Source organism: Falco peregrinus, chromosome 1 (genome assembly GCF_023634155.1).
Source record: "Falco peregrinus isolate bFalPer1 chromosome 1, bFalPer1.pri, whole genome shotgun sequence".
NCBI classification, from domain to species: domain Eukaryota; kingdom Metazoa; phylum Chordata; class Aves; order Falconiformes; family Falconidae; genus Falco; species Falco peregrinus.
This window is the reverse complement of record NC_073721.1, coordinates 130500566-130525433: the sequence shown is the minus strand read 5'-3', so window position 1 is coordinate 130525433 and position 24868 is coordinate 130500566. Positions and strand designations below refer to the sequence as shown.

The 24868-nt window shown below is 44.5% G+C and overlaps 2 protein-coding genes across 5 annotated transcripts in view; both read left to right on the top strand.

Moving 5' to 3' along the window:
• Positions 1-16085, top strand: part of ZNF592 (zinc finger protein 592) — a 37344-nt gene extending 21259 nt beyond the window's left edge. Inside the window, exons 4-9 of one of the 2 annotated variants that reach the window (XM_005232622.4) lie at positions 3071-3247; positions 4042-4198; positions 7085-7363; positions 8761-8873; positions 12609-12744; positions 14095-16085. In XM_005232622.4, the coding sequence (XP_005232679.2) occupies positions 3071-3247; positions 4042-4198; positions 7085-7363; positions 8761-8873; positions 12609-12744; positions 14095-14592 (1360 nt within the window). In that variant the 3' untranslated portion in view covers positions 14593-16085. The remainder of the gene's footprint in view (positions 1-3070; positions 3248-4041; positions 4199-7084; positions 7364-8760; positions 8874-12608; positions 12745-14094) is intronic. The other variant, XR_008749902.1, reaches the window with a different exon arrangement.
• A 78-nt stretch (positions 16086-16163) lies between these two features.
• On the top strand, positions 16164-23765 carry SEC11A (SEC11 homolog A, signal peptidase complex subunit). Of its 3 annotated transcripts, XM_055819372.1 has the most exons (6): positions 16166-16303; positions 16426-16535; positions 18513-18662; positions 22613-22732; positions 23260-23317; positions 23478-23765. In XM_055819372.1, the coding sequence occupies exons 1-6, from the start codon at positions 16253-16255 to the stop codon at positions 23526-23528; spliced, it is 540 nt and encodes a 179-aa protein (XP_055675347.1). In that variant the 5' UTR covers positions 16166-16252; the 3' UTR covers positions 23529-23765. The 3 variants fall into 3 exon arrangements, with proteins under 3 accessions (XP_055675363.1, XP_055675347.1, XP_055675353.1); XM_055819378.1 differs by lacking the exon at positions 23260-23317; XM_055819388.1 differs by lacking the exons at positions 22613-22732; positions 23260-23317; positions 23478-23765 and adding an exon at positions 21974-22600 and having other exon boundaries at positions 16164-16303.
• Positions 23766-24868: the final 1103 nt, after the last annotated feature.

Genomic DNA, 24868 nt, shown 5'->3' with positions numbered 1-24868 from the left:
CTGATGCATGTTTGGTTTTGTGATCAGTCCTTAATCTGTCTCCTTTTCTGCTAATACCCCAATGCATTCAATTAAGTTTGGAGTAGTACTGTTTTATTTGGGGTATAGTCAGGGCTAGTGATTGCACTGAAAATGAGAAAGGTCTTTTGCAGTTAAAAATTAAAATCAACAAGCCTTACCTAAGCACTCCTTGCCATTTTGCTTCAGGTGTCGCCTCCCCACCTTTTCCAAGCACCTTCTAGCTGTCCCCAGTGATACCAGACTTGTTTTGCTGCTTGCTGCCACCTGAATTGTTTTGGGACTGGAAGGTGACGGCAGGCATAGGAAGCGTATCTTGTGGCTTTATCTTCTCTTGCAGGATGCTTTCCAAGACTTTTACACCACCCCTCCTCTCCCTGAGGCTATCCAAGAGTCTTCTGTTGCAAATTATTCCCCCTCCTCTTGTTGGGGAGATAATAGCAGTTTGCAATTTGCAGAAATTACGTGGCAAGCCTCTGACATCCTCCATCCACTTTGTTCTGCTAATTAGTTTACTTTATCAAACTTCATTATTCTGGCACTGTGATTCTTGATTACAAAGTGGCTGTTGTTTAAACTTCCATTTACTGCAGATTAAATTAACTTGTGATCATTTGACCCTGAGTTAGTATTTATATCATCCCTAATTCTATGTGAAGTACTTACTGTAACTGAATGTAATGCAGGACCATCTCTTGTTAGCTGGGGGAGTGTTTGTGGAAGAAGCCTGTTGGATATTCCTGGATGTACTAGCCAGACCTTGCTGTCAGGATTAGCATTTGTTCTTCATTTATACTTTGGGGAATTTATTCTCCCATAATAACAGGCTTCCTGGTGTTACTATACTAGAAAGTCTCTCTCCCCATCTCACGTGAATCAAGATCAGGCTTGAAGGCAGGGCTACCCAAAGTATTGTCATGTTTCCCCAAAGATGACACCAGCTGCTGTCACTGCTTCCCTCTCTAAATTTAAGAAAAGAGCGTTTCTGTATATAATTTTGGGGGAGAGGGTTTGGTTCCTTTGGGATGGCTTCTGCCTAACGATCTTTTGAAGTGTAACTTCAAAGTGTGGGCTTGTTTCCTAAACACTGTTGGGAGGCTTATTCGGAGGGAAGGGTAATCTAGCGGCTTGTTTGTTTTTGATATGATCTTGGAGCTCTTCCAGTTGCTCAGTAGCTGGGGTCCATCTGCGACGGCAGCATCTGTGCTGTAGCACCACCGAATGCATGAACCCTAATAGTGCCGCAGCAAACAGCAGCCCTCAGAATGAAGGAAGAGAGGTATTTTTAAGGCAGCTTAACTCCGGGCTTGCCAGAGGGAGTTATCCTTTGTGTGTGTCTCGTATCCTACTAGCACAAGTGTAGGTCTCCTGGATTGCCCAGCTGAGCTCCTCTGCTGTAATGGTCCGTACATGGTGCTGGCTTAAGTGGGTATCTGCTGTTAGTAATTTTGATCAAATCTTCTTAGGAGAGGCTATTCTGGTCCAGGATCAGCGGAGGTGCTCCTATGGGCATGGTAAACCCTGCAGCTGGTGTGGCTGAGGCAGGCGAGGGCAGGTGTCTGCATCCTCATGTGTCCTTGTAGCGTTGGTGTGTGGGTTTTCTTGGAGCACAGCAGGCAGGTAGGTTCTCAGGAGGACTATAAGAGTTAATATAGTAAGGCTGCCAGCTGTTGCCTTTTTGGGGGAGTATCAGGCAAGATCTGTCACAGGCGTGCATTAGGAAGAGAGGTAGGCTGGGACCGGTGGGGTGACCCTGGCTTTCCTTTTGGCCTGGGGTTTATGTTTTCAGCTGCCAAGAAGAATCCTTTTGCTGTCCCATAAGCAGGTTCATTACACAGTGTGCAGCACCAGTGCACACACCAAGTTGAGGTATTACTTATTTCTTTATTACAGTCTGTGCAAAGTAGGGAGCTAGGTGGTAGCACGCAAATGTCTAGCTCCCTGGTTGTCAAATTTTACAATATTTACACAGTTTAGCATACAAAAACATCACCTTCCTTGGTTATAAGTTACCCAACTCCTTCATTATTTAGTACTCAGATTCTCATTTGTCAAATAATTCTTTTGCTTCTCATGTTAATTAGTTGGCATGCTGTCTCAGCTTCTTTTAGGACTGGGGGATTTCTTGAATCAGTTGACTTGATCCTCCCCCTTCTGGAATGACCTTTCCCCTAGTTGTGCTGAGCTCCTTGCCTGTTATAAGCTTCCTATCAGCCCATCCATCCATAGAGGTGCTTCTTTTGTGAAATTCCTTTTCTGAACAAAAGGATTTGCCAGCAATGGACATACAAAGTGCTTGTAACCTGAATTAACCATTCACAACTCATTTGCTCCAACTATCTCAACACCACCAACAACACATTCAGTTCCATCAACCACCCGATGTCACTTTGGCTCCATGTGCATCCTCTGCTTCTTCCTCTCTTTCCTCCTGGAGCATCTGCCCAGCTCCCAGACAAGCACTTCCCAGGGAACACCTGTGTCTTTATGATTTTAATGAGCTTAATCGGTTCCTGGGTGTTTCTATTGCTGTTTTCAGTATCTTTGCTGGTGCTGTCATTATTTTCTGGTGCTTAGTGGAGTATGAGAAGCAATTGTACAAGATTACTAAGATTTCCTAGCTGAATATTCTTTTTCTTTTTATTTTGTACTAGGGACTAACTGGTATTTATGCTACTTATTGCTACCCAGCGGTCTTATCAGATACTTTTACTTTAGTTCTTCACATGTACCTGTGGGGGAATTGGCTTTCACAGATACAGGGCTGGCATTTTGCTGAACCACATCTTCCTTTATTCTTTCTTGGTTGTTTTAGTCTCTGAAGGCTTCTTTTATAGATCTTGTTTACTTGTCGCTAACATCTAGTTGTGAGATCATTCTGGCTTGTGAATTCCTGCATTGTATTCCTCTGTGACTCTTCCACATTACTCCTGAAAGAGACAAAACGAGGACCCACTGTAGCCTGGTGTTTGCCTCCATCTGCACTGCTTTGCATGTGTGTTGGAAGCAACGCTGTGGCTGTAACTTGGCTCTTTCTTTGTGTGTCCCCCAGGTGCATCCATTGTGGAGTTGTCTTCATGACCCTTGCCATGCTGAAAGTGCACATCCATGAGAAACACTGCGAAGTCTTCCACAAGTGTTCTTTTTGCCCAATGGCCTTCAAGTCGACCGACAGCACCATGGCTCACATGACCAGCCAGCACCCAGAAGAGCCTCATAAAACTACTCAGTAAGTATTTGGGGTTTATCTATTCTGCTTTGCTGTGTAGCTCTAGGATTCCCCCTTTCCCTCCCAGATTTTTTCTGCTTTTGGTTTCTGTCCTCATATGAGAAGATCTGCTGCTTTGGCTGGCTGGCAGAGATCTGTTCCTACCTACAGTGTGCTCTCCTTGGTATGAATGCAGTCTCCTGGGTAGGAGGAGAGGATCTGGGCAGGGAAGAGCTGAACATCTGTAAAAGGAACTTAATTGTTGCCTCTTTGTCTGGCAGGACTCACAGTGGCACCTCTTGGTAGATGGCTCCAGGGCAACGGCTGCATCTGGCACCTGAAAGGAAGAGCAGAATAATGCTATGCAGTGTTGCCCTGAAAAATCACTAGAGAGAAACCACCTGTTTTTTTCAAATCTGTAGCTTTCCCCTCCAAGGCTTGAGCTAGTGCCAGAAATGCATGTTTTAAGGGAGGAACTACGGAAAGGTGGGATTGAAGGTAATGTGTAGCTAGCTAGTATACTTTGGGTTTGCTCCCATCTGCACTTACCGACACACACACTTAGGTAGTTATACATATGCGTAGAAGTAAACATATTTTTAGAAAGCTGTGGTATGTGCCTCAGGCATTTTGTTGTTCTTCCCAGTTGAGTTAATGGTTCAGTTGTCTGCGTGGGTGTGTGTTGACAATGCACTGAGCGTACAGCCCTCCTCAGAAACTCATCCCATTCTGAAGTTGCTGAGATAACTTCTTCCACTGTTTTCTTAAGATAGCTAATGTAGAGAAACTGAATTTACTTTTTTTAATTGATCCAGGGTGATATACAAATGCTCTTGCGAGACGGTCTTTAACAAGAAGAAGATGCTCCAAGAGCATTTCCAGCAGAACAGCAAGTTGTTAGTGGGAGTGTTTAAGTGCCCACAGTGTCAGCTGGTTTATATGCAGAAGCAGCAGTTAATGCAGCACGTCAAGGTAGGTAACTCTCACAGCTTACTGGTACGGGGTTCTATTTTTTGAGTTCACCAAGAGTTTACATCAGCTGTGTGAGGAAATTGGTTGAAGGAGTGGAAGTTTCTTGAGTAATGTATTAGTGGAAAAATAGACTACAATGATTTACAGTATTATCTGGAAACATCAACGGAGCATTTTGTGTTAGTTGGTAATAACGCAAGCAGTTACTTTCATCTATATGAATTTAACCTTATGACAAAGGCTTGTTATCTATGGGTAATCTTTTTGATTTACAACTATTTTATATTAAATCCAAGGAAGTGATTAAACAGGGGCGGGAGCTTTATCTTTGGTTCGGAGACAGGGAGAAGTATTCTCTGCCCACAGTTACTTTATTTACATAGTGAAAGCTGAATCTCCCTCTTCTGGGTGCTCACCTAGAGAGTTTTGGCCCCTTTGCAGCTGCCTCAGAGAGCGACTGCATGGCATTTAATGCCCCACCTCCCTGGCTGCTCCACTTGCCACACCAGATTGCAAGAGGGGAGGGACAGAGGCAGAAGCAATTGCCCTGGAGGTACCAGCCTTTGGGCCGTGGGACCCCGGCCTTGTGTGCATCCATGCTGGCACCACTCAGGCTGCTCCAAAGGGTGGTCTGAAATGGATAGTTGTGTGCAGCCCCAGAACTTGGTGGAAATGGTGGTCTGGAGAGTGCTTTAAACCCGCCCTCCCTCAGTGATGGCTGCAGCAACCACTGCAATAATTGCACTATTATTCATTGCTCTTTTATATATATGAAAAGCCGGTTATTATCCATTTGGTGGTGGTTTCTAGTGGGATGCATGTGACGACTTGCAGATCTGATCGTCCCATAAATGTGTGAGCACCACATTTTTCTGTTGCCTTAGTATGTTTCTATGTACAGCATCTATACAACACTGTTGGGGAAATCCTCTCGGAAGATGTCTTGGTGGCATTCTGAAGAAAAAGTTTGCAAAGTCTTAATTTCCCGTCGATTGGAAAGAAAAAGTGACTTTTTTTTTAGTCAGTGACTTTATTTTGTTTAAACTTACGTTTTAAAAAGCAAGACGTTTCATTAGCTCACTCCAAAAAGCAAAACCCGTTCAAAACTACTACTTTGTTCTCTCCCCCATGCCTTTAACTTGCAAATCTGGATATGCTTTGCATGCAGTAATGAATTAAAATTTGAAGCCCTCCTGTGAAGCTGATGATTGCTGATCTTCCTGTACTATAGCTAGGAAAATAGAGTTGAGGTTAAGGCTGGGACCTTCAAAGAGGCATTCAGCCCTAATGCAAAAAGACGAAAAGACAAGATGGGCTTGAGTTGAGGTGCACAGTTTGTTGCAGCTTATTTGCAAATCCCACCCCCAGGGACTGCCTGCAGCAGTTTGTACACCAGCACCCTGACATCTCCAGTACAAAACTTTTGTCATTTAACCAGCTGTATTTGGCCATCAACAAGTCTTTGAGATGGTAATTGAATGGCTTTGAGATGGCTTTTTTGGCTGTGGCAGGGTAGTAATTGCACTAACCCATCTCCTTTTCTGTCAGATCCTGCTCCTTTATGTAATACAAAGTTCATAGGAGGTGCTGTCTAATGTGTGCCCATGTGGAAAATAAACCATGTGTCTTCTCATCTTCCCTGGCTTTCTGTTGTTAAAGCATAGGAGTAGGAGTTAGAAGGTCTGGTTCCTGTTACTGATTTTGCAGAGAAGTCAGTTCGTTTTTCTGTGCTCCTTCTCCCCCACCAGTGGTGTAATAACAGGAGAAATGGAGTAATGGGTAATAATGTACTCTGCTCAGAAGACACTCTTGAAATTTCCAGATGGGGAGAAAGGTGAACTGTTCATGTTACCCTAAATAACTGGGAATGCTGTGGAGCAGCTGTCATTGCTCTGCCATTGTATGAAAGAGCTTCTGTGGACATCAGCTGGATCAGGTGCAAAGCACACAGGCTTCTTGGATGAGACCTAGTGTTTGGAAGTTTGTTTGGTGTCTAACCCACAGAAAGACTTCCAAAGGCCTGGGGTTTTTGTGTGTTGAAACTTTACCCGTTATTAATTACTATGCACAATTAAACCTCTTAATTATCCTTTTGTGTGGATGAACTGTTGTTGTTCCTAGGGGAGTTTCTTGAGGGTTTTTTGGTATGTTGCTATTTTACTTGCTTTTGCTTTCCCACAGCTCTTCATTTCTGGATTATGTTCCTTGTGTTCAGTTTTCTTTGTTAAAATAACTTTTTGCGAGACTTTGGATTTTGGCCTGTTGAACAACCAAAGAGCCTGGAGATGTATTCCTTATAGGGCTGGTTTCTGGCTTTATGCTTGCTTTTATTTGTCAGGAACAAAGCGAACCATGAAAATGTAAATAGCAATAGACTGTGTGGAATTGAAGAAAGCAGAGTTGGAGAAACTGAGAGGTTGTGTCTTCCCGTCCCTAGAGCAAAGATGAAGCCACTTTGGAGCCCCCAAGATAACAGCAAACATTTCATTCAGAGCTTAACAAAGCTCAGTGGTTTTAGAGCTTAGGCTTTTGAAATAATGACAATTATCATTGCTCTTCTATTACATCTTCCCTGTTCAACCAGAGTTCTCAGAGGTCATCCGAACTGTTAAACAGGCAGCACCAAGGAGCTGCTGTTGTCATGCAGGAAACATAAATAGAAGCTTCATGTTTCTTGGGAAAAATCTCTTGCTGGGGAAAACACTGCAGCCAGCTTCAAGGCAAAGTGGGAGGATATGGAGGAGCAAGATATCAGCATATTGTTTCAGGGTGTGAGGGGCTTATATTATTTATTTAAATAATGAATGTTATTTATTTGTAAATAAAAGTGTGTAATATGAATTACATATAAATGTTGTGGGTGATTCCATTATTGTTGTTATCCAGGGTGTTCATGGAGTCCCCCAAAATCCTGAGGAGCTCTCAAACTTTCCACAGAAATCTGAGAAGGCATCAAGGAGCCAGTTTCATACCCTACCAAAGGAGCTATCAGTAGCCAACGGGACTTCCCGCTCCCCTCTGCCAAGGAAGGACATGAGGGTGGAAGGACACAATCCCGAATCCAAGTCCAGACTGAGAAGAACAGGTTGGACTTGCAAGGAGTGTTCACAGTGGATCCCCGATAGGGAAACCTATGTGTCCCACATGAAGAGAAGTCATGGAAGGGTAAGGACTCAGGTGAAACACTTCAGGTAGATAATAAGATATTTTTAGCAAAAGAGTCTGATAATCATTAATATTTGGAGCAAAAAGAAACCAAGAATCTGTTTGCCAGCTCACTAAGGAGTAAGCTCAGGGCCAGAACAAAAAAAAAATTATGTAGGCTGTTGTAAGCACACTTTCTGTCCTTGATACTCTACAACCTGCATACCTCATCCTCTTCGCTGTTCCTTCTCCCACTGCATCTAATGTCAGGCTTCTGGCTTCCTCTTTGGCTCATCAGGGTAAGTGGATGGAAGGTCATGTCTTCTCCAGTTACTGGTTCAACAGCCCAATCTAAACTATCTACACTCAACGTTACAGAAGGACATACAGTTCCTCTACATGATGTATTGTTTGGTAGATATCACTACATCTAACTGGGGAAGAGTAACAGATTCATGCAGTGTGCAGAGCTATCATTATAAGAACTAAATCTCAATTTTGTTGCTTTCATCCAGCTGAAGCATGTTGCTTTGACCTACTTCTGTCAAGCTTATCCTTGCTTGCTGACAGAACATAGGCCAAGATGGTGTGTGCAGCCAGATTTCTTAGTACTTTGGCATCAGGATTCTTGTTTGATATACTGAGTCACCCTTCCCAAGTCCCATGAGCACAGGCTGTGGAAATGTGGATTATGGTCTTTGATTCCTCCTGGCTTGACTTGGGCAGTGCAACTTGTCCCACTTGATATGTATCAAGAGGAGATGAGTGCAGGGTGAGAGTGCTGGATTTTCCCGTTTGAATTCTATAAAAGTAGGAAATTTGCCAAATATTTAAGTTCAGTACACATATATTCATTAAACAAGTCTAAGAAGTTTTTAAATGGAATGCATGCAGGTTATACAGACTGTAGTAAAAGGAGGAGGCTAGTTACAGGGCAGAGTTGCGTAGGGGGACAGGGATATCACACATGGGTAACAAGCAGGACTGTGTGATGCTTTTTAACATTTTGTCCTTTTATTGTGCTGAATTATGAGGAGAGAGAAGGGTAAGTGGACTTGCACTTCACTCTAGGGTCCTGCTTTCTTCTGGGGCAGAAGGGACCTTCCACTGAATTAATTCTGCAGAGGGTCCTGCAGTGACATAAGCCCACAGGAGAAGCAGCTAATGCAATTCCTATAAAACAAACAAAATCAGGCATGTGCTTCAACTAGTCCTGGTTTTTGTAAGACTGGTGCTGATATTAGCCAACTGTTGGCCTGAGTCTAAGTGGGACCCCAAAATCTCAGTGATCTTTTTCAGTGGAAGAGGGATTTTTTGCACCTGAGAGGTAAGATCCAGATGAAGAGCATGGGAATATTAGAATCCAGTCAGTGCCTTCTGCCTTGTATTATTAAAAGATATTTCTGTTCTTCTGCTAGTCTATGAAGAGATATCCCTGTCGACAGTGTGAACGCTCATTTAATGCCTCCAACAGTCTGCGTAGACACATCCGCAATAATCACGATACAGCAAAGAAAGTTTATACTTGCTGGTACGTACTGAATGCTGCTTTTCAAATTTGTTTTCAACAACAAGCTAATCCTTCAAGTTTGGAAGCCCTTTGTAATAGATCATGTCTGCTTCTGTCTACCCGAGGCTATAAGTTACTGAGGGAGAATGAGAAGAATGTGTTCAACATGAGAGACTCGGTGGCTAAAATAAGTCCCTGCTTTTGACAGCACAGTGCCCTTTGGAAATGTAGGTTAAGGTTTGATTTGAGATTGGCAGGTGCAAAATGAGAATGATATTGTGCACCTGTGTGGAACAGCCAATAAAATATTGGGCCAATCTTTGTTCCTTCATGGTTGCTGTAGTCGTGCATCACTCTTGTGCCTCCCCCATGAAAAAATGGTACAAAAAGTGTGTAAAATCCTAATGAACCAGGGCAGTAGATCTTGCCACCTCTTTACACAGGCAGAACTGACTGCAGAAGCTGCAGGGTGATGCCGAATTAAGCCTGGTGGATTTGCTTGGGAAGATGCACGTTGGAAAATGGATCTGGAGACTTCAGACAAGACAAGCTATATAAATCAGCAGTGAATGAAAATCATTGCTGGTGAACATATTTTAACTGCAAGTACCGTCTCAGTTCAGGACAAAGCCCAGTGTTTACAAAACTGCCTCTGCAACTGCTGTGTTCTCATCTGCCATTGCAGAATAAGTCATACGCCAAGCGACTGGGCAGACTTGCTTCCTGTCTCATTCTGAGACATCCTTCTGAAACAGAATTAATGCATATCTGTGTTGGAATGAAAGTTTGCAGTGATGTAGGTTGGGAGTTTTTTTTTTTATTTAACTCAAATTTTCGTTTAATGCTGGTGTTTCTGAAGAGTGTGGTGTCACTTTACTGCACTTAAGTTACTAAAAGCCTGTCTTGAAGAATACATCCCTCATGTACTTTATTTCTTCGGACTGCTTAGTGAGCCATAGTAGCTTTTAGTAAATGGATAAAGTATTGGCATCACCACTGGGGCCTGATAGGAGTACATCTGATAGGAATACATTCCTGACGCATTTTTCGGTGAGGACTTCTAAACTTTCCATTTCTTGTAACTGTGATCTGACTTGGAACCTCTGGAGAAGATGAAACGTTGGCTCCTAGTATTTTTCATTCAGCTTTAAGTTTGTGGTTGATGGTCTTTGGCAGGGGTCCTTAAACTACGGCCCGCGGGCTGGATACGGCCCCCCAGGGTCCTCAATCCGGTCGCTGGTATTTACAGACACACACAGCCCCTGCCCCGCCAGGGGCTGGGGGGGAAGGGAAACTAAGCAGCCACAGATGACTGCCTGCCACTTCATCCGCGTGCTGGCCCCCTGGTTAAAAAGTTTGAGGACCCCTGGTCTTTGGAGTTACACGCACCTGATTTGTGTAAATCTATTCACTGTGGATCAAGTGTTTTCAAAGTGGAGTGTATCAGAATTGAAATGAACATAAAGCCTAGCTGGGAAGGATATTTGTATAGGAATACCTCATAATCTGGGGGGTGCCAGCCTACTGTGTGCATTGGCTTTATAGGCCCTGGAGTCCAGTTTTTCTGTAACCTTTCCGAATGACACACAGTTGTGGACCCACAGCTTCACTCAAGGGTCCACGATCATTCCATGTTTACAGCTAGAAATTCAAGTAAATTGTGGTTGTGTTTAATTCTCAAGCTTGTAGTTTAATTTTCAAGCTCCTCAAAATCTGTTGATGAAGTCTTAATTGAACAGTGGTTGTGCTCTCTTTAATCATTGTAGTGGGAGACTTACTGAAATCACAGTACTCTTCAAATGAAACCTTTTCCTTGAAATACTTGTCCCAGCATCTCCAATGGCTGCTCTTTGGATCCAGTGTCTCCTGTTCAGTCTCCCCTTTGATCCCTTATAGTTTGTCCAGAGCGCTGTTCTAAAAATCTCCTCAGTGACTGTTATTTGCAAATTAGAATTCCTTTGAATTCCTTCTCAGCTCATTTCTTCAGTCAGTAAGAGAACACATCTCTGCTTCTCCTTTTCTTTTCCCTTGGTTAATGGTGTCTGTTTTCCTTCTTCCCACCAGGCAGTTTGCATCAGTCTCACCTGTTATTCCCTTCAGGGGTTTTGACACCTTAACTTCCTATCATTCTCCTCTCCTGGATTCCATGTGAAGCATGAGTAAAATTTGTCATTAATCCAGCAATTGAGTATTTTTGTGACTCCTGCATGCTGTCTTTTAGGTGACCTCCCTCTGACTCTGAACATTTGAGGCTGTGATTTCCCTTTTCCCCCTGCCCTGCTTAGGTCTCTACCTCTTGTTAAATCTGTAGGGAGAAACCAGTGATGGAGGACTTGCATGAACACCCTCCTGCCAAGCTTGTCACTGGAGTAATTCAGGTTAGAAAAGCATCTTTCCCTGCTTACATGAAAAGAATTCAAAATTGGGACAAATTGCACAATATTCTGATGTTTTATGTATTTTCTTTCATAATTTACTTGGTTATTGTTGTGAGAACTTGCTCTTAGTTTCCAAGTTTTAAGTACAAACTGCCTGGAACACTTGATTTTCAACATGTTTATTTTTGATAAATACCACTTAATAACCTTTCGTCTTTCTTCCATGAGGGAGAAAAATTCCATCATTATTAAATGTTAATTTATCATCTAAGCAGTTCCTGTTAAAAACCGGAAGTATTCAATGAGCACGTCTGCATTTTCACATCATTACTGACTGTTGTTTAATTTCCATCTAGTTACTGAAAGATCAGTAGGAATCTTCTTCTCTCCTTTCAAAAGATGTCTTTGTTGCCCAGAGACACTTCATCTCCTCTCTGTTGATTTTCATCCCTTGCTGCCTACATTTCAACTGCAATTTGTGCATTTCAGAAAAGTCAGGTGTTACTTGCCTCATTGCTTGGGTCAATACGGAGCTGGTGGACCTTTCCCATGTCACACTGGCAGGCAGCAAAAGAGTACAAAGTCAGTCTTGGGTTTCCCAGTTGCTAACAGAGACCCCTGTGTACTTCACCATGCTGCAGAGATGTGGTTTATGTGTCTGCAAGGCCTGGCACTTATTTCCAGTAGACCTCAGTCATCCAGGAGTGAAGGTTGTTTAACAGATGGCATATCCCCTTCACATCTCCTTTTGAAATATCAACCATGCTTTCTAGCAGCTCTTGAATCCTACCAAGTTTTAACATGAATAATTACATATAAATGATGCGTACATGAGTGCTTCTTCCTGGGTTATTGCAATTAATGGAAGTTCAGCAGTTTTATAAGCATGTTAAGTGTGTTATGATACACATGATCTTGTGGATGTGATGCTGCACTGGTGCTTGGGAACGCTGGGTGCAGAACCGGGTTCTGCTGCAGGCCTCCTTGGTGTTACGCAAGTCATGAGGTCCCTCTGCATGGAGGTCTCTCATCTGAGAGTCACTTTTCTCCCATGTATTTTCCATCTTGATTATTTATCTTGTACTTGTGTAGCATGTATCACGGTGAGCCAGATTTTCACTAGTCCCTGTATTTATTTAGTACATTCCCATTCATGCTTACTGTGGAAAATTCTAAACTGTGCTAGATTTCTCTCAAGGGTAATGTTTTATTATTAAAATGATGATTTGTTGCATATTTTGGTAATTTAATAGTACATTACTCATCAGCATCTGTCTCCAATGGCACCTATTGGTGTGGCACATAACAGAGCTGTTTGGATGGAAATTAACTGCTTGGCATTTCCTTTAATAAATTTTCTTCTTTTTGTATTCTCAAGGTACTGCACAGATGAAAATCAGACATTTCCTCAGCCATTCATGCTGGAGAATCACATCAGCCTCATGCACGGCATCAAAAACCCAGACTTATCCCAGATGGCCAAAGCAAAAGCTCCAGAGAGAGATACAGCTGAAGTAACTGATATATTTTCATTGAAAAATAAATGTACCTGGCGAGTAGGTGTTCACTTGGGGTGTTTTGTCGAGCTGCAGCCTTGCAGCCAGCAGTCAGGCCGTCTCATCCATACGGCACATTTCCTTCCCCTCCTCTGAACTCCATCCAGTTTGCTTCTCTCTGGCAGTGTCAGAATCAGAACTGAAAGTGCAGCTGAGCTGCAGCAGCACCAGGGCAATGTATCTTGCATTTTTCAATATATCCTTGGAACATGTGGCCCTGTGTTTTTATCTTTTACTGGCCGTTTTTCAGTCTGCTTTGTAACCAGGTCTTATTTAGGTTTGTTATTACTGTCATTTTCCCCTGCCACTGTGTTCACCAGCCTGGTACATTTTTCCTCTTTCTCCCTTGTTTTTTTCTGCTAGTTACAAAAGACTTCTGTTATGAGAACTGCATTCCTCCTAAGTAGGACTGTATCATTTTTTTCAGCAAATGTAACTGTTCAACTCATTTTATTTTGGGCCAGTTTGGAGCAGAGGGTTGGCTGATTGGCCTTCTTTGCTCCATTTCCTTTGAAAATAGACATACGTTTTCCATATGACTGCAATTTATTTTCATCTGTACCCTAGCATAGAGGGGTCGCAGCCAAGACTGACTCCCCTTTATATTTATGCCACAAGGAAACCTGGGGTAACTCAAGATTTCACTTTCATGAGCTGGTGGCTGCTTCCCCCAAGCACAGCCAACATACCAGGGCACCTGGCTAAGCAGTGGCGGGTGGTGGCTTCACATGGCTCCAGCTGCTCTGCAAATACAAGCCTATAAGCTGTATCCTAAACAAAGACTGCTCAGTGCTGCTGGATGAGGAGATAACAAAATCACATGATGGGACATATGCAAGTGAGCCATCCTCATGGGAGGAGAAGCACACTGTGGGATTATAAGACAGAAGGGATGGGTTAATGAGAGATGCTGTGAAAAAAGCCTGAGTGGAGGGGAAAATGTTCAGAGTTAAATCTGAGAAGCATTGTCTAGGCTAAGGACCATCCCTGTGACCCTCAGCTGTCCCTGCTCTGTGGGCTCCTTCTTCCCACACCAAGTTCACATTTTCTCTCCCAATCATGTTTCTGCCCAGCCAACTCCTCCCAGATCTCCCACCCCATGTCACAGGACAGCAGTTGAGATCCTTCATGCTGGGGTGAGGCATTTGGGTACTGGTAGGAAAGGCCATGCAACAGGAGTCCCTAGGGATGGCTTCCTTTAGTTTGTATCCAAATACCAATGCGTATTCACCCTCGGGTGTCTTCAGATATGCACTTATTCTTCCATTGGCTCGAACAATAAAGTAACTTTAATCTTATTTTTTTAAGGCAAAATCTCCGAAGAGGATGGCAATGGATGAGCTGGGTCAAGCAGAGACCACTGCGGGTTCAGATGTGCCACCAGCCAAAAAACTGAAAACGCATTGGAAATGTGCTAAATGTGGCTTTGCGACAGACATCAGTACTGAGTTTCAGGAACACATACCTCAGCACAAGACAGACAGCTCCACCTACCAGTGCTTGTTCTGTGGCTTGTGCTACACCTCTCACATCTCTCTGAACAGACACCTCTTCATTGTTCATAAAGTAAAGGATGAAGAGGAGGAGGAGGAAGAGGAGGAGGAGGAAGAAGATGAACGGCAGAAGTTACAAAGGGAGATGAGTGAAAATGGACATGAGAGCTATAATGGTGAGATGAACACTATGGTAGAAGAAAACCTGAAATGCAGAGAGTGTAGAAGTGACTCAGCTCTTTGTGAACACAGTCAGACTTCTGGCGTGGAGGGTCCTAACAGCACCTCGCAGAACAATCATTCAGTCTCTTAAGACTTAAAAACAAAAAACCCCTTTTGATTGGTCGGGGTTCTTTGTTGGGTTTTTTTTACTCAAAATACAGGGTGGGGATGGGGTGAATCTTTGAAATATTCTGTTGATTTTTTGGGATGGACATTGCTTTCCGTTAACTTCTATTTGTAAGGGAAATTTAAAAACAAACAAAAAACCAAACCCTGCCATTGCATCCTAAGCACTAACTCTCTGCCAGACCAGAGAGATGAAAAGGGAAAGCAGGGCGAGAATCCTCGCTGGAGCTTGTCCAACTCCTGAGGATCTAGGAGCACTTTCTGCAGCTGCAGTTTCCTTAAGATGAGCTCTCTTCTTTTAAGTGTGCACTGCCTCAGCCTCTGCCCGGAGCCCCAGCCTTGCCTTCCCTATCTTGCTTGCTTTCTTCTATTTATGGCTTCTTTTTTCTCTTCCCATCCTGCTTTTGTTTTATTCATTTTAACTCATAACACTGTCTCAGCAAAACACACTTGTCAGGACCATGCTGGCGGATCTGGGATCTGGTGTGTTACACGGGACGGGTTCAAGCTGTAAGTTGTGCTGATACTTCTTTAATTGCCCAAATAACAACTGTATTTTCCAAAACACAATGTAATGAAATGTCTTGGACCTGAATCATCCTGAAAGAGAATTTTGTAGCCCCTGTCCTCTTGGGTGAGCACAGCTCAAAGCTACGTGTTGCGTTAAGGAGGGTCTGGTCCCCCTTGGGGATGTGTTGGCCATGCATCAGTGGAGTTGTGCTGCTGGAAGCCGTTCCAGGGCTGGGTGCAGCTGGGCCCGGTGCCTGGTGGCTCATCCTGGCAGGGAGCTCGGGGCAGAGCTGGGGGGCAGGTTGGCACCATTCCCAGAAGGGGAAAACATGCCCTGTCCATGACATCACCTGGAGGGAAGCTGCGGCGGCACTCCTGACAGCACTGGTTTGTGGGGGGCTCCCTGGCCAGCTTGTTGTGAGCTGCCAGGGCAGGAGGGGAGCATGGCCCACGCTAGCAGCAGCAGGAACCAGCATCCCGCGGCGCGGCGAGGGCTGGTGTCTGGCAGGGCTCAGCAGGGCCTGTCACATGGGAGACGTTTCTTTCCGTGCAGTCATATTGACTCATTTTGCTCACTCATTCCCGTCACACATGTGCTTCATGTAATATAATTATCTTCTTACTGTTCTTTTTTTTATTATGTTGAGCCAGAACCCTGCTCGTTGTTTACTATGACAATGTTTAAATAATTTAAGAACTATTTATCTTATCGCATTCGGATCGCTCACCTTCTCGTCTTGACGTGTTTTGATACAACAGTTTGGACTCTTTGTATTTTTTGATACGGTGTACGTTAGCCTAGGGGATGTTTTACCAGGTAGCCTACGTAGAGTTAAGGATAGCAGGGGGCGCTCCCGAGCCATCACGTATCTATTTAACCCGCAGCGGCGTCTGTGCCTTGCTACGATGTTTACTTCAAAGTATTGCAAATAAAAGCATCCAAGGGTGCCTGCCTGGGCGTCGTTCTTCGCTCGGGCCGCCACCGCCGCACCTCGGCCGCCGGGCGGGGCACAAGCGGCGGTGACGCGACCGGAAGCGGGGCTGGAAGCGGAAGCGGGGCTGGAAGCGGAAGCGGGGCCGGGCGGGCGGTGGTGCTGCCGCCGTCGGGGCTGGCGATGCTGTCGCTGGACTTTCTGGACGATGTGCGGCGCATGAACAAGCGGCAGGTGCTGAGCCGGGGCGGGGGGGTCGGGGCGGGCCCCGGGGGGCGGGCCGGGTCGGGTCCGCCCTGCCCGGCTCTGCCCAGGCCTGCCCGGTCGCGGGGCCTGACGCCCCCCTCCCCCCGCAGCTGTACTATCAGGTGCTGAACTTCGGCATGATCGTCTCGTCCGCCCTCATGATCTGGAAGGGGCTGATGGTGGTGACGGGCAGCGAGAGCCCCATCGTGGTGGTGCTGAGGCAAGTTCCGTGGCGGCGGGGAGGGGGGGGCTGTCGGGGGGACTGGTACAGCCGTCGCGCTGCGGGGTGGGGGTGAGACCCCGCGGGCCTTGGGCAGGGCCGGAGAGCGGCGGGCGCCGCCCTGTCGTGGCGGTGCGGGCTCGCTGGGCCCACCCGGAGGAAGTTTTCCGGAGGGATGGGGCAGCTGGAGGATCCTGCCCCGTCCCCGGCGGGCGAGAGGCTCTGAGGATTCCTGCTCTCGGGTCAGGCAGAGGAACAGCGAGGGAAGAGGAAGTAGGTGAGCGAGGCTGGGAGCATCGCGTAGAAATAGCATCTCACCCTTCCAATTCTGCCAGCTGGATGGATTGTATGTTGGAGAGTTAGTCCTGAGAAAGGGGAAAGAGGAGGAAGGACTTCAAAGAAATACGGTAAGAGCGGAACTCGCACATTTCTGGACCGTACCAAACCTGGAGAAATGCTGAGTGCTGGGGGCAAGAGAGACTTGAAAAAGGCAGGCCTTGAAGCAGGGGATGGTGAACCCGTTGCTTGAGGGGGGGATCATTCCTGTATAAAAGCAGTGCTTATGGCAGAGCTTGCCTTCACATCAAGGCAAATGGTACTTCCTGTAGTAGAAGTTGTGGTAGCAGAACATCACAGTGCACTGGTACCTCCTGCTGTGCCTGTCCGTGTCTCTTGTTGCTGCTACATGAATGGTTGAAGGATGTGGAGAGCCTCAGTTAGTGAAAAGGAAGCTGAAATCTTTGAGATGCCAGTAATAAATTCAGTTAGTGAAAAAGAGTTGTTGGGGTTTTTGAATGGGAACTGGCTTGCCAAAAAGCCCAGTGAGCTTTATTATGTGTTACATTGCATCCTTAAAAGTATCCGCTAACTCTTCTTTCGCAGCTGCTTGGTTTTTTCCAGGCCTTCTAGTGAGCTGTAACATGGCCAGGTAAAGGGGAGCCTTAACTGTAGTCCTTTCTATAAGAGTTATTGCTCTGTAACTGGATATGTTTTAGGTGTTGCATGTTGTCCTCACAAAAGTGCCATTCGGTAGGTACCACCAGCGCTACTCCCACCCTCCTGCTGCCTGGGACAGGTTCCTTGGGCAGTCATTGGATGCTGGTGTGGATATTGCGCAGGGCCTGTTCTGTGGCCATGTCAGCTTTTGTGTGTGTTTCTACATTGGTGTTAATTACTGCATGCCCTTTAACTAAACTCCCTCCTGATGGGCCCGTGAAGTACAGGGGAGACGTTTCATGCTGCTCCACCCAGTAAGATGGGCCATTAGGTCACATCCCTTCTTCACTGATGTGATCTTCTGTTCTCAATAGCAGCTTCTGAGCTGTCTCAGGATAAAGCACAAATTTATGCAGTACTTTAAAGTTCATCATTTTGTTTTGTACTGCATTATTTATTTGGACTGGAAAAGGTTAAGTAGTTTGTAACAATTGCCATTTACAAGATGGGAAGAGAATAACTTGAATAGTGGTGCCTGAAATGAGATTAAGCAAAGTGATTAATCACAATAACAAATTTTTAGCACACCTGTCTGTCTGTCTGTTCCAGATGGGAATACAAGAGCCTGTATGTTTTAGTGCGTGGTTCATAAGGATGATCTATCTACCTGCAAAAAATAAAAATAAATGAAATTAAAAAAGCTTCCCACCACTGCAGTACTGCCATTTAGCCCTATCAAATAAAGAGCTCAGAAGTCAAAAAGATACTTAATAACAACAACTTTGTTAAGAAGAAAGAAGAAGACTTTTCCTGTTTGGTGTGCTTTTAACACTGGCTCCTGGCAGTGCTCTTCTCCCAACAAGTCAATATTGCTGGTAGCATGGTGATTGAAAATCTTATTATAATAGAGGTTAGACATCTGCCTGGTCTCCAAGGTGGTTTCCTTAGGAGTTCTTCATTGAGATTCTTGTGAAATTTTTCTTAAAGGACTGTAAACTCCAAAACCTGATTCTGATATTTTTAATTGCTCCTCTTTTTCAGTGGAAGCATGGAGCCTGCATTTCACAGAGGAGATCTCCTGTTCCTCACAAACCGAATTGAAGATCCAATCAGAGTGGGAGAAATTGTGGTCTTTAGGATAGAAGGAAGGGAAATTCCTATAGTACATCGTGTCCTGAAAATTCATGAGAAGTATGTCAAGAATTTTGGGAATTGTACTGCAGATGTTTAGCTAAATTTATTTTTCCTCAGTTCCTTGGATAAACAAATGATTGGGATGTCGGTATATTCAGGTGCTGTAGGAAGTAATGTTGAAGTTTCAGACAGGCAAAATCTGCCCTCCTTGGCTTACTTGTAAAGATCACCTAACAACGCACAAGGTGGGGTGTCTGTTCCAGTGTCCTGGGCTCCCTGTGTCACTTAATGTCTCCTGTGCCATCATTTCCATCCCAAGCTGCTATATAATATTACTGGGTTGTCTCCTGTAGGTATGGATGCATTTGTGTGTGTGAAGTGACTCGTTTGTAGAGGTAGAATGTACAGAAGGGGGGCATTCTGTGTGTAGCATGCATTATTTTAAAACTTGTCTTCATAAGGTCCTAGTTCCTGCTGTCATGCAGAAGCAGGGTGTTCCTTTTCTTTGTAGGAAGTTTTGCATTCTTATACTTGGTGCCTGTATGTGCTGCACGCTCCATATACTGTTCATTCTCTAAACATTTAGCAGGTTGTGTGTGTGAAGGAATAAAGCGCAGTTAGTCTGGTTTGATTGCTGAATAGGGCTTGGTTTTCCAAGCAAGGCTTCCTCTGCAGCCATGAGCCTTCCTGTTTTGCTGGATGGAACTGTGGCTGCTCCAGGCTGGTCTGTGGGGATCCAAGCCAGCCCTGTGTGGCACTTGAGTGAAAACTAAATCTTGAATTGAATGCCTCATTCTTCAAATCAGCTCTGAGAGGGCAATAATTGGATGGGGTCCCAGCATCTCTTTCTGCTGAGTAAATGCCTGCTGCAGTATGAATGAACTGGAGCTATACTAGCACTCGAAGATCTGTTCCTAGGTTAAGTGAATCACTTTAATCCTGTGTAATGGTGGCATCTGAGGATTGCTCTAGTCAAGTGAGGTCGATGGGATAGAGAAGGTCCCTTTGCTCAAGCGTTCATAACAGCCACAGCTACAGCTGTTGGGACATCTAAACCATTTGTCTGGACCAATGTCAAGGTCGACAAACTTCGTGCACATAAATAGTCTGGCTGAAATCCTGGCTGTGAGAGTGTGGTGCCTCTCCCAGTAGACAGAGCACATTCTTTGCTGTTCACATGTATTCTGTACCCTAAACGTTTAACAGTGTCAGTTTTCAAAGTATTGTTCTTTGGTACCACTAATTTAAAAACAAGATCAGTGTGCTTGGTAAATTTGATGTCTAATGTTGCGCGTGCACTTTTTGTGATGTCTTGGGAACTCTTTTAAACAAAACACCACTTTCCTGCTCTCCTGTTGCATGCTAAAGGCTCAGCTGGGCTCTCGTGCTGCTGTTTGGGCTGATTATTGAAAAGGCAAGAAAGGTCAGGGTCTTCTGTCTGCTCTCAACCAGTGTATAGGAAGGAGAAGCAGACACATGCATTCTGTGTGGTAGTTCATCTTCAAATATTACCCACTCTTCTTTTTTTGCCTGGCTCTATCTCACCGCTAGGTATTAAGGTATCCAGTGGTTGTTTTTTGTTTTGGTTTGGTTTTTTTAAATCTAACAGGATCATAGGACCAATCCTAGATTCTGTGAAGTAAACCATTGTCCAGTGTTGTTGTGTTTCATTTAAATAAAACAACCAAAGACAGACCTGATCTTTATGTTAGGAAAGATAAAACTGAAAAATCTGTACTGTGACCTGAAGCTGGACTCTGAAGGCAGGACTCTGAGATATCAGTTGCTGCTCTCACTGTTTAAAGAATATTTTTCTGGTGCCAGTTTGGCATTCAAGAGTGCCCTCTGAATGGCTGGAGTTTCCCATTACTTCCTATAGTTATGGACTGAATATGAAAGCTGTGAAAAGGCTCTGTGAAAGCTGACAGGAATGTCAAAATGAAGGAAAACAGAAACCCTGTTCTCCACGATTTTGTGGCAACTCAGGCTCCAGTTCACATCAGTAGTGTTTCAGTAAGAAAATGTTTTTTACTTGTTAGCCTTTTCTTCGTTGTTCAGCACGAAACTGAGTTCATTCTTTGTCACTAAACATTGAGCCTGTGGTCAAAATTTACTTATTGGTTTTGGTGCAGGACAGACCAGTTTTCGTTCACATTTCAGACGGGAGAGCAACTGTGCTGTGGGTTTCTCATACTGGTTCATGATAAAGCACTGAATCCGCTCAAAAAGATAATGCACTCTGATGCCATCAGTCTTCAGAGCTGAAACTACATTATCTGCACCTTTGGGTATCTTCATCTTTTTCCAGACTGTTATCTCTAAGCTCCTAGAGCAAGGGTCCTCAAACAACGGCCTGCGGGCCAGATACAGCCCCCCAGGGTCCTCAATCCGGCCCCCGGTATTTGCAGACCCCCCTGCCGGGGGCTGGGGGGGGAAACCAAGCAGCCGCAGATGACTGCCTGCCACTTCATCCATGTGCCGGCCCCCTGGTTAAAAAGTTTGAAGACCCCTGTCCTAGGGTGTTTGGCTCACAGTGTGGGAACAACAATGTGCTTTGAAGAAAGGTCTGTTCTTCCCCCCGACACCCTTTTTTTTGTCTTCTAAGCTTCTGTCAAGTAACACACATTAGTATTCAGGCATAATGAAAACAATCAGCACGAGCTCTGAAGGCTTTCTGCATACTTGGCCTGTGTTGTATTTGATCTGTCATTTCTGTGAGTAAGCTGACAGAATCAAGCAAAAATAATGCTCTGGCTCAGCATCTGCTGTTATGTGCCACAGGGAGATAGATGACTGTGGCTGGCTGATCCCTGAGTAGCAGCACAAACTGGTGCTTAGAAGCAAGCATTGCTGGCAGGCCAGCAAGCTGAATGGAAATTACTGAGGAAGGACACATAACGTGGTATATAAAGCTAGAGCGTAACAGCAGCTGTTTCCTCGTCAAAGCAAAGGTTCATCTGCTCTAGGATCCTGTTTCTAGCAAGCTAATTCATCTCGAGACAAAGACTAGAGAGAGTATGTAGTGATAATTGCCCTGCTTTCTGCAAATCACAATTTCAAGCACAAAGTCACAGTTCTTTATTAATAGCCTCCCTTTCTTTGTTACACGGAGTATCCAGTCACTTTTTTAACTGATACAACTTTTTGGCATCCAAAATATCCTTCCTGAGAGACATGGTTTAGTTTGCACTGTTGTTAGTTCTGCATAGCACCTTCTCTGGCTTGTTTTAACATGTTATCTCTGAGTTTCATTTGATGCCCTCTAGGTCTTATATTGGAAGAAGCAGTGAAAAGCTGTTAGTTTGTTGCTGTTTGTGTCATTTATATTGGACTACCATTATATCTCCCATCAGTTCTGTCATTTCCAGGCTGAAGAGTCCTGGTCTGTTGTTTCTTGTATGGAAGTGGTTCCAGACCTTGTTATCCATTTCTGAACCTTTGCCAGTTCTTCTCTCCATTTCAAAAAAGGATGTAGGGGGTTCAGAACTGCACAGAGCATTCAAGATGTAGGCACATCGCGAGTTCATGCAGTATCATAATGGTATTGTTTGTTTTGTTCTGTCCCCCTTTTCATAATAATTCCTAAGTTTCAGCTTGCTTCTGACCACTACTGAGTGTTTGCTTTAACCCCAAAGTCTCATTTTGGGTGGTAGTACAGAGCCCAGAACCCAACATTTGTGTTTGAAGCAAGAGAAGCATCAACATGAGAGAGGTCAAAAGCAAAGAGGCGATAGCTGTACCTTCACTAGAAATGGCTCATCCTGCTGGTTCTGTTCTTAAACTCTGCTGGAAAGCTTGGTTGGGGGCAGAATTCATTCTTTTATTGGCAGGGTTTTTTTCAAACTGTCTGCTTTCCACTGCATTTGGCAGTTTCCCTTTTTCATCCTGCTCCAATGTGTAGGACACTATTGCTTCTAATATCTTGGTGTTAGTCTACATGCTTGTTCTAGAGCAGCTTTTATTAAGTTCTTTTTCTCTGATTTACCTGGCTGTCTTGTCTTTGCTAGGCAAAATGGTGACATCAAATTTTTGACAAAGGGAGACAATAATGCCGTTGATGATAGAGGGCTGTACAAACGAGGGCAGCACTGGTTGGAGAAAAAGGACGTAGTAGGACGAGCAAGAGGGTAAGTAAAGTTGAAAAAGATGTGACTTTTTACACTGCCATTCCCCAGTGCCATCTGTCAATCCCTCTCAAACTCTCCCTACTGGGTTTTTGTGACCTGCCTGAAAGCATTTCAAAAGGTACCATGGAGAGTTAAAAACCAAAGGTAGTCCAGTCCTTAGTTTGGCTTAAGCGAAGGCGTCGTGCTGTGAGCTACATCCTGAGATTTTGATGCTGGATGGACACCGGTGCAAAGGTAGTGCACACTCAGGCGTGATCAGAATTTTCATCAAAATTATTCTGCAAGGCACGGTCTTTGCAGGCAAGTGAGATCTGAACAAGACAGAGGCTAAAACACGCTCTGTGGTTTGTTGTCACTCAGCCCCCACTGCCATGACTTCTGTGCTTGGGAGGAAGAAGTCCCAGGCCTGTTGACTGTAGCCCTCTGCGTGCTGGAGTGGCTTTTCCTTTGTACAAGTACCAGGGCAGTGCTTCTCCTATATGCAACCTTGAATAGTGTTTGTTTTAATAAAAACTTTATTCTTGTAGATTTGTGCCCTATATTGGAATAGTGACTATCTTAATGAATGATTACCCAAAATTTAAGGTAAGAGCTTTCATTTTCTGCCTGCTTCTCCTGCCCCAGCTAAAATACTTCACGAGAACTTTATTCACACAGGCAGAACCATTTGCCCTTTGTTTGCTGCTCTTACTGCATCTTTAGATGTGAATGTGGACTCTTGTGTCTTCTCTTCTTTCTCTTACAGTATGCAGTCCTCTTTTTACTGGGTTTGTTTGTGCTGGTCCATCGAGAGTAGCTTCTTGCACTGAAGTATGAGGTGAAGGTGCCATGGATTTTTTTGGATGAACGTTTTAAGTAGATGGTGGTCCAGTGTGCCAGGAGGAAGAAGAAAACATGCATTTCAAAGCTTCTTGCCAGTTTGGGTTTGTTTTGTTTTTTACTGCATAAGGGCAAATGTTTGTCACAGTATTTCCAATGGTTTGTCACATTTTAGCATTTTTAGTGAGTTTTTATATTAAAAATTTAAGCCAAACTGTTCAGTGTTTGTACTTTGAAGCTGAGCTTCCTCTTGAAGTGCCTACAGGACTGGGTCCTCTAAGTCTGTGCCTCTGCTGGGCAAGCGTGACCTCTCCCTGTGCTGACTGAACTGTCAAATGGTGAGCTCTGGAGGTGATGTTTTTTCTAATTCAGAATTGGAATAAAGATTTTGCGTCTTTCCTAGAACAAGCCCTGCCACGTTCTTCGTTCTTGCCCTGCTGAGTGCAGCCTTGTTGCCCTGTTTTCCTGGGCGGGGGGCCAGGGGGCGGGATGTATACACCTCGGCTTTCCCATTGCAGACTGACTCCTAAAGCCTAGCAAACTAACTTGTGCTTTCTTTACAGAACAGCAGTGGTTGCTCATCTCATTTCTTTTTGGTGAGTAAGCGGTCCTGAGCTGTGGATCTGTTTGATATTTCTGTGTTTCTCTAAATCACACTGAAATAGTCTGCTTAAAGACTACAAGGTGTTTTGGGCAGAAAATGGCAAAGGATTCCTTTGTGTGTAAGCTGTCATTGCAGCACTAGGTAACAAAAGAATTGAGATGGGAAATACCCATAGCGGTATGGCAGGGATGTTTTAGTAGGATGCAATAGTAAAATTTTCTTAGTTTTGGAAATGGCTTTTAGGTTTAATGATCCCTGCAGCTGGCCATGTCTCTTACAGCTCACCTGAAAGCTACAGAAAGACTGAGCCCCCACTGCTCGGAGGTCTAAAAGAAGAAACCACTTGTCACCACGTGCAACAGCTTTTTTTCTAGGCTTCTTGTTCATGATGATGATCCTTCTTGTGTAGCTGTGGTGTCAGAGGAGAGCCCAAGGAAGAGGTGCAAGACAGAGACTAGTTACCAGCTTCAATATAAATTTGTGCCACCTGCACAGTGTGATTGACCATTATAATTTGCCTCCACAGTGTGCAAACTGACTCATGGAAACATTTTACTTCCCCTTCACTAGGACAGATTTTCATAAAAGCAGGCAGTGGAACCATGGTGCCATTACCACCTCTGCTTGAGGCTGCTTGATCCATTTTCTACAGTTTACCAACCAGCTGTCTCACTAGGACAGCTTCCCCCTGGCAGTGGGAGCCACTTCTTGTG

What these genes read in the sequence shown, in the direction of transcription:
- SEC11A (XM_055819372.1), top strand. Translation starts at nt 16,253, where the DNA reads ATGCTGTCGCTGGACTTTCTGGACGATGTGCGGCGCATGAACAAGCGG. An exon ending in CCCATCGTGGTGGTGCTGAG is followed by an intron (nt 16,536 to 18,512) that starts GCAAGTTCCGTG and finishes CCTCTTTTTCAG; the next exon opens with TGGAAGCATGGAGCCTGCAT. An exon ending in ATGATTACCCAAAATTTAAG is followed by an intron (nt 23,318 to 23,477) that starts GTAAGAGCTTTC and finishes TTTCTCTTACAG; the next exon opens with TATGCAGTCCTCTTTTTACT.